A 9080-nucleotide genomic window follows, 5' to 3' on the forward strand; every position below is an offset into this window, starting at 1 on the left:
GTTCAAATTCCTCAAAAATGTCACTAAATAAGTTGTAAACATATCTTTTAACCGGCATATATAAAACCTACTTAACATTTTTTTTCACAAATTAAGCTCATTCACCTAGGCCTGAATAAGAAATGTACAATTTTGACCTGCTTCCTATGCCACTAAATAAGAAAATTTAAGTCATATATGCATAGACAAAGTCCACATGGTGCAATTTGACCTGTTTTTTCTATATCAATATATTGTATAATAAGTTCAAGAAGATGTGAGTAAGCCTATGACTAAACCACCACAGATCAGAACACAACATGGTGTATATGAACCCATTCCAACATTTTGAAGCTAAAAAACATTTAGGATAAGTTAACAAACGCAAACATATTATATATATCATGTTGTCTTTGCCTAGAAAGCTTCACAGAAGAATGCATTAATTAAACCAAAGCACTAGATATATAGATAAAAAATAAAACGAAGCCCTAGGGGGTTCTCTTCAGTCTTCACCAGAGTTTAAGTCAATACCCGAACCACCACATCAGCTAGTTTAAGCAGCGGCAAATAATAAACATGCGAGCATGCCTAGCGCGAGGTTCGTTCTTGACTTAATCCCTGGTTCGCATCTCGCCCCGTTCATTTCCTCTATGCGATACTAATTCCATCTCCACACTATATAATTTATTTGTATCCCAAGAAGCCGCTATGATGATCCGAAACTCGTCTGAAATCTTCTTCATCCTCCTCTAGCTTTGTGATCTTACACGACCTGATCGAGCTAGTTAGACATTTGAAATGGCATCCGGCCGGCGCTGTATCAGTGTGTTGGCCGGAATCCATGTCAAATGCCCGCTAGCCATGGAGCTAGGGCGAGATGATGCTGGCCTGCAGAGCGGACTTGATCTTCTGGATGGTGCAGGAGAGCAGGTTGCTGACGGTGTCGACCGACTCCACGGTGAGCTTCGCCGTCGGCAGGTTGTTGACGAGTATCTGGAAGGCCACGGTGACGAGCGAGCCGGGGTTGTTGTTGCTGCTGCCGGCATGAGCATTGGGCGACGAGCCCTGGGGAGAAGGGTCAGTCGCGGTGGCCGGCGTGGTGTGGCCGTCGGGGAGGATGGCGAAGCCGGAGGGCAGCAGTGAGACGTAGGCCGAGTCGCCGCCGCCCATGACGACGTGCATGGACTGCACGTCCACCGGCGCGTACACCACCAGCGAGCCGGACGCGTCGGTGCACGTCTCCTGCAGGATGAGCATGTTGTTCTGGTTCCCGCTCGTCGCCTGCAAGCAAATTAAGCAGTATCAGTGACATGCATCAGCCAGCAGGAAATTATACTTGTACAAAGTTGTACCATATGTGGACAGTCTTTGCAAGCATTTAAATTGTCAGCTTAATTAAGGTACGGAGTAAAAAAATAACTGAAAGTGTAACATTTATTTGCTTAAGACCTCCAACAAACTAGGAGTGGTTCGAATTATAACTAGTAGTAAGATCGTGCATTCAATTGCTCTCTTTCACTGTGTTAAATTTGCTTGCGGTACAAAAAATATTTCTCCCTCTATACACTCATGTAAGGCGTTTTTGCAGCTCAAATTGAACTGTAAAAACTTCTTATATTATTGCACGGAGGTAGTATTATCCAAGACAAAGGAGGTCTTAAAAAGAGTGGCCAATATCTGTATTAGCAATTTTGGAGAAAACTGAAAAAACTGTGCATAGTCTAAACTTTTTTTATTAGGATGGTACTTCTGTAAATTCAAAGTGTTTTTCTTAGACAATCATGCTAGTAGAATCCTGGTGTACTTGGTGTCAACCCTCATGGTTCTGTGAACCAGGATATTGCCAAGCCGCTTTACAAAGAAATCAAATAACGGATGAAAAAGATACTCCTCATGGATCTTTGAAAAGTAGTAGTAGAAGAAAGAATAAAGCCAATACTGGCAGGCTTTGGTGAGCATCCATGCAAGCGAGGACAAGGGCAGATAGGCTGCATGGCTACATGCAAGCATGCCCCCAAAAGGAGGGAAAAGTTTTTTTTTTTTGAAACTCAAAAAGGAGGGAAAAGTTAACAGCTAGCTTTCTATGACAAATGTCAACCCTACTAATACCCCCCCACCCCCAGACCCCAGTTCTGTAGCCAAGAACAATAATTTCTTGGAAGCTTTCTGCGTCGTCCTCTTCCTCCTGTCACTGTGCCCCCCAACCCATGCATTTGCCAATAAGGCCATGAAACCTGCATCATGCTAGTTCATGCTAGTACAGTACTACTCCATGGAGTAGTACGAGAGGTAGAGGAGTGCTTGACTTCTTGACAAACTATTCATCATTAACTATATCTCTCACCATTGATCTGGTTGCAGAAGTTTTGTCAGTTTAATTGCTATTTACTACTTCCTAGTTAATGTTAGATGCACAGATGCTTTAATTCTACGTAAAAATTAACAAGTGTCAGAAGACGCTGAGATTAATTATGAGGAACAGAAAAATTCAGAAGGAACTGAGATGTGTGGAAAGGAAATGAGAAATGATGGAAGGTATGATGTACTGTACTTACGTTTGGACGGAGGAGGGAGACGGCGTTGCCGTGGTGCTGGCCCTTGGCGATGTGGTCCATCTCCTGCATGGCCTCGCCGTTGGCGAGGATGTCCCACTCTCCGCGGCGCTGCTCGTCGCGGAGGTAGTCGAAGACGCGCTGCGGCAGCGTGCCGGGGAGCCGCACGGAAGTGGTAGCGCTGAGCACGACGCCGGGGGGCTCGCCAGGCGCGCCCACGCTCTGCCTGGCCATCATGCGCACCTTGTCCTCCCCGCCGGCCGGGTCCCGTCCGCCAGCGCCCTCGACGCGCCACTCGTCGAGGCGGCGCCACTTCTGGGCGGCCGTGGCGCAGACGCCGGCGCAGAAGTTGTCGGCCATCCGCTGCGCCAGCCTGAGCATGCACCGGCGGCCCGCCGGCGAGATGGCCTCGTGGCGGTCGCCGTGGTTGGGGTGCGGGTTGGAGCAGAGGATGGCGTGGTACTCGCACTGGCGCTGCAGCGAGGCGAGCCAGCGGCGCGCGCCCAGGGCCTGGCCGGAGCGGAGCAGCGGGCGGTACAGCTCGTGCACCGCCGCCTCGTCGTACTCGGCGTGAACCACCCACGTGACCTGCACAGTACGTAGCACAGCGTCAGCACGTAGTTACACTTACCACGGGCAGCCTCTCATCGAATGCAGCTTTGCTTTCCCCGCTGGCTCCGGCCACTTGCCGCGACAAGGCAGTAATGGCGGCTGCCGGCGCACGCGCGGTGCCGGCCGGGCAGCTAGCTGGTCACGCACAGTAGTAAAGAAGTAGGAGTAGTAGTAAAACCGGCGTGCGTGTAACAAATTGCATGCATCACTCACTGAAGCAAGAGGACAAGCCGCGCGCGTAGACACAGCCACGAGCAACGACAGCCAGCCTGCAACTGCATGCTTTGCTACGTATCTGATCGGCCATGATATCACCGGAGCATAGTGGAGGGTCCAGAGATTCAGAAGAAACCCAGTTGACCACTGCAAAGCCCTAGCTAAACAACACACTGCGCTGCTACAGTCGCAACCAGAGGGAGATTGGCATACTAGAAAAAAATTACAGGCATGCAAATGGTCGAACACGAGACGCGCAGTAGTGCAGTACAGCGGCTGGCGATCAGATCGCGCGCGCATAGACATAATCTGCGACGTAGATATGCTTAGGTTTGGAACTGAGCGTCGACCACACGGCAGGGGGTCACGTGGGGTGTCAACAGGCCGCAACTGTGCTCGTCATTACTCATTAGCAGCATGGATCATGCACCATCGAGGATGAATCCTCCCACGATTGATTAAGCTGGACTAGTTGGGTTGTACAGCGCGTAGTAGTCTACTTAGTTGTATAAGCAGCCAAGGAACCCTAAAATACTGGATCTGTCTACTAGCCAGGCATTTCGGGCGCACGGACGGGCGGACGGATGGAAGCATCGAAACAGTTGAAAATTGGGTGCCTGCTTGGGGAAGCGAAAACAATGGCGATCGGTCGTCGCAGGCGGCACGGGTACCAACTGATCCTATGCACGCACGCACGCACGTCCCGGCCCGTCGTCACACAAGACGAGAGCATTGACTTGAGCGAGGAGGCCGGCTGGCCTTGGATTCACCTTCGTCCACGTCCTTCTGCGGAGCATAGAATACCGGGCCGAGCGTGTACGTGCGTGCGCGCGCGCGGCGTTAATGTGGGCGGCCGACTGACTGACTGCCGCCACATGCCGATCGACGCGCCGTGCGCCAACCAAGGCACAAGGACTGATCATGGGCTGGCGGTGGCGGCCGTGGGTAGGTACGCCGGCCGATGGAGCAGGACGGCGGTACGGATGGCTGCGTTCGTTCGACCGGTGGGTGGGTGGGCGGGACGGACGGGTTTGGTTACGTACCTTGGCGTAGCCGTTCTGCATGTCCTCGACGATGCAGCCGGAGGGGAGGAGGCGGCAGCCCATGTACCCTGCCGGGCCGGCGCCGGTGCCGGAGTCGGGGCGGAGGACGCCGTCCACCGACACGTCCACGATGGCCCACAGCCCGTCGGCGTGCTGCTTGCAGAAGCGCAGGAACGTCACCTCCCTGATCGGTACCAGCGGCGACAGCACCTGCAGCTCCGCGCGCATCTGCAAGCAGCGTAACGTCAGCAAGTGAGCTCAAACTAGGCTGGCCGCGAGGTGGAGGCGTGGAGCTAGGATGAAACTACGGGAGTGCATGGTCACCAGTTGGATTGAGCCGCTGCGGGTGCCGCCCATGCCGCACGAGATGATCTCCATCGTGCTCGCCCTCGCCACCACGCACGGGAACATCTCCGACCACCGAGCCTGCAGCATTGCACCGATTAGCTCTTGTGTTTCTGCATGAAGCACCGCTAGTGTATATGCTGATGGCAATGCGCACCTCGTTCATGAGGCTGTTGACGAGGTCGACGCTGTTGATGATGGCGATGCCGACCTCGCGGGTGGCCTCGGAGACGTAGCCGGCGGGGCTGGGGCCGAGCACGCGGGCGAACGCGCGCCGGTACTCGTCGAAGTTGAGCGTCTCCAGCCCAATATCCAGGCTGGGCTGCCACAGCGGGTCGTCCACCTGCGTCACCTTCACCAGCTCCTCCATTGCCGCGAGCCCGAGCTCCAGCAGCGCGCCGCGGTCGATGGCGCCGCCGTCGCCGCCGAGGCCGTCGTCGAGGCCGCCGCCCATGATGCCAGCGGGCAGGCGCATGGCCGCCGAGCCGCCGCCCATGAGGTCGGGGATGGACTGCATTCCCATTCCCATGAAGCCGTTGTTGCTGCCGACGGCGAGGTCGAGGCCGGAGCAGAGGGACGACGGCAGGCTCAGCGGCGAGGAGATGGCGGAGACGGGGCGGCCGAGGAACTTGCCGGCGAGCGCGCAGACGCGGTCCAGCTCGTCCTTGAGGCGCGAGTTCTCGATGCGCAGGTGCTGCTCCTCCAGCGACACCTCCCCGAGCACGGCCGCGCCGCCGCAGTTGCCGCAGGTGGGGCTCCGCATCGCCTCCCGGATCGTCATGTTCTCCGTCCGCAGCTTGTCGTTCTCCTGCCGCAGCAGCGCGTTCTCGTGCCGCTCGATCTGCGTCTGCAACCAACCCAGCCAGACACGATTACCAAAAAAGAAGAAGGAATTGATTCTTCTTGGCCTAGCTTGTCACATCAACCGACACGCTGCACCAAAGATACTTAGATTGTTCTGGCTTCTGACTGACAGTCCGAACCTTCATCTGCGTGCGGCGATTCTGGAACCAGAACTTGACCTGGCGGCTCTCGAGGTTGAGCCGCCGGCTGAGCTCCATCCGCTGCTTCTCGTCGGGGTGAGGGCACTCCTTGAACACGCTGCGCCACACACGTACGCACCCAAAATGAAATTTAGGGCTAGAAAGTAGACCAAGAGCCTGCGAGAATTGCAATTGCTTACGCTTCGAGCTCTTGGATTTGCTGCGGCGTGTGGCGGTGGTAGCGCTTCTTCTTCTTGCGCGGGTTGCTGTTGTCCGGGTCGAGCTCGTCGGCGGAGGCGCCGTCCAGGTTGTCGCTGCCGGAGCGGCTGTCGTTCTCGTCCTCCCGCGCGCGGCCCAGCGAGTCGCCGTCGCCGCCGCTCCCCGTGCTCCCCATGAAAGCGCCGCCCAGCTGACCTCCGCCCTCCATGTTCGTCTGCTAATTAAAACCGAGGAAAATCGAACGCAATTAAACACGGCAAAGAAGAGAAACTGACCGATTAATTAAGGCCAATAAACACCCAGTGGTATTGAGCGCATGAACGGCCGGGTGGTAGTATCACAGCGTACCAGGCCGAGGGAGAGGCCGGTGGATGAGGCAAAGCCACCGCCGCCTGCGCCGGCGCCGGGCCTGGGGATGGGCGGTGGGGCGAGGAGGCGGCCGGGGTTGTGCATGCCGGGACCGCCCCCGCCGGCGTCGTAGGAGAAGACGCCGGAGCCGGCGCCGTCGAACATGCCGCCGAAGCTCATCTACGACTAGAAACGACAGACAAAGACTCTCCGCCGGTGTTGTTTTTTTTTTCTAGGACTGATGACTGACTAAAATCTCTCCCTCTATCCCGAGAATTGATCCTGCTACCCACCCCTGCGGCTGCAGGCGGGAAGGAAAGCCGATCCCCTCAGATCCCGACGATTGATTGCGTTGTTTTTATGAGGAAAGAAGAGGGCTAGGCATGCATTAAAATAGCAGGAACGGGCTATACATGGCATGACGGGCGCGGGGACGGAAGGGAATCATGGCGCCCGGTGCAAACAAGGAAAGAATCGCGACGTGGAATCCCTAGTAGTCTACAAACAGCGCCTCTGACTTGCCCCTTCCTCCCCGACCCCCGAGACACCGGCACCAGTCTCCCTCCCTCGGCCGCCGGCGGCGATGGCGACGAACGACTACGAATTCAACTGAATAACAACAAACGGCGCGCCCCTCGGTCCAAGGAGAAGGAAACTCGTGGAGGAAGAAGAGTAGGGGAGGAGAGTGCGAGATGATGGGAGGAGAGGGGTTGGGAGGCTGGCAGCTCCGGCTACGGATATAACGAAGCCAAGCCAAGGCAGACAGCGTTGGTGCTAGATAAAGCCGGACATGTGGCGAGCAGATAAAACGGTTGTGTTAAGAGAGCTCATCGTGAGTGCGCCATGTAAACCCGTGGAAGAAAATGGCGACGGAAACGAACAAAAAATCAAGTGGGGCTGACTCGCACACGGGGGCGGAGCGACGCGAGAGTCAAATGGCCCCCACCGCCGGCGGTACGTACGCTACCGACACCGGTGGCCGTAGCGGAGCAGCTCCGGCTCGTTCCGTACGAGCAGGCACGGATCTGGGCATCTGGCACGCACGCGGCACGGATCTTTTTAGCGAGGAGTTAGCGGCGTACTGTTAGTATTTACCTTGAGATTAATTACCGGGCTGGCCTCGGCGGTGGCTCGCTCGCTGTCAGCCGTGGTGCCGAGAGAGAGCGGAGGGAGGTGGAGATGGGAAAAGGAGGTGCGTGAGTCGTGACGGGGACTTGTCACGGGTGGGTCACCTTTTCGGATCGGGCGCCCGTACGGTCCCCCTCCCGCTCGCCCTCGCGTCGTGGAAAATGCACGAACCGCGTCCGATCGACCGATGGAGGTGGTGGCGCACCGCACGGGGTGTGCAGGAAGCAAGTAAACCCAACCGATGGGAGGGAGACCATAAATGGAGGGGAGGTGGCGGTGGGGTGTCTCTGGCTGGTGTAACGTCCGTCCCGTCCGGCGGCTCCGCCCGGCTGGCATCCGCAACGGCAACCAGCGCGGAGTAAATGCCGCGGGCGGGCGAGCCTGGGCTGGCGCCGTGCCACGGCACACGGCACGGGACGTGGTGGTGGTGGTGGTGGTTCGTTCGGTGAGGGCGCCGCCGTATTCATTGCTGTGTCCGTCCGTCCGTCCGTCCAGCCAGCCAGCCAGCAAGCGCGCTGCAGCTGGCCGGGCGTCATCGACGTCTCGTGCGATCGTCGTCGCCGTGCACGCGCGCGCGTCGGGACGTGCATGGACTATGTACGTACGCTCTCGGCGTTAATTTGCCGCTGAGCTCTGTCCACCGGTTGATTGATTTTTTTCTTTGAGGGGAACGGTTGATTGATTTTCGTGTGTACGGGTTCGCCGCTTCATATGTCATTCCTAATTTGTTTTTTCTTTAGCCAATCCTTAATTTGTTTTTTATCAGAAATCCTTAACTTGTTGGCAAATTTAGCATGCTCCTTCTTGTGAAAGTAAAACGAGAGAGAGAGAGGAGCAAATGATGGAACAGTTACTTTCATTGATGAAGTTTGGGGTATATAAACCCGGATACAAAGGCGGTTACAAAGAGCAGTTGCCAATAGTGGAACCGACATAAGCAGGGATTAACCCTTTAATTAAACTAATTAATTAATTCCTAACACTCCCCCTAATCAATGCTTGTCTTTGTGAATATACACCATCTTGATAAAGAACCGTCCTTGTAAGTGTTTGCCTTTGAGAATGTTCATCATCTTCATCTTGAGAAAGACTTGTATAATCCTTAAAGTCTCCTCCAAAAACCCTATGGGAAAAATATGAGGAGAATAGTGTAGATATGTTGCTAAAACTCCTTTAAACCCATTGGGAAAAATAATAAGGAGAAAAATTATGCAACATATAATGATTATTATCTCTTGATAGCTCATACAAGAAAAACCTTCGAGGAAGGATAAAACTCGTTGGTGAGTATAGAGAACAGTAAATATGCTTTGTATACTTTCCTTTAAAACCCCGATGGAAAAAAAATTGAAAGTATAGCATATGATCTTAAAATGATGTTGCCTCATTAAAAACCATTATGAGAAACTTTGAGAGAAAACTCATAAGGGAAAAGAGCGCAATCTGATATGCCATTGCAAACTCTCTTAAAACCCAGTGGGAAAAATATAAGGAGAAAATAATATGGCATATACATACACTTGTGTTTATATTGTCTCATTAAAAACCTTTTATGAGAAACCATTAGGGAAAAAACTCATCAAGGGGGAAAAAGTACAATATATGCAATCTGATGATTGTTAACAGGTTATAATTTGGAAGATTACTCCCCC

The 9080-nt window shown here is 54.1% G+C and overlaps 1 protein-coding gene across 2 annotated transcripts; it reads right to left on the reverse strand.

Moving 5' to 3' along the window:
* Window positions 1-350: 350 nt before the first annotated feature.
* LOC119311219 (homeobox-leucine zipper protein ROC6-like) lies at window positions 351-7127 on the reverse strand. Of its 2 annotated transcripts, none has more exons than XM_037586857.1 (8): window positions 6301-7127; window positions 5934-6166; window positions 5734-5851; window positions 4908-5597; window positions 4730-4831; window positions 4406-4633; window positions 2538-3122; window positions 351-1263 (listed from the first exon to the last, which is right to left on the reverse strand). In XM_037586857.1, exons 1-8 carry the CDS (start codon window positions 6478-6480, stop codon window positions 850-852), a joined length of 2550 nt encoding a protein of 849 aa, XP_037442754.1. In that variant the 5' UTR covers window positions 6481-7127; the 3' UTR covers window positions 351-849. The 2 variants fall into 2 exon arrangements, with proteins under 2 accessions (XP_037442754.1, XP_037442753.1); XM_037586856.1 differs by having other exon boundaries at window positions 5934-6169.
* Window positions 7128-9080: the final 1953 nt, after the last annotated feature.

The sequence above is a fragment of the Triticum dicoccoides genome, chromosome 5B (genome assembly GCF_002162155.2).
Source record: "Triticum dicoccoides isolate Atlit2015 ecotype Zavitan chromosome 5B, WEW_v2.0, whole genome shotgun sequence".
Lineage (NCBI taxonomy): Eukaryota > Viridiplantae > Streptophyta > Magnoliopsida > Poales > Poaceae > Triticum > Triticum dicoccoides.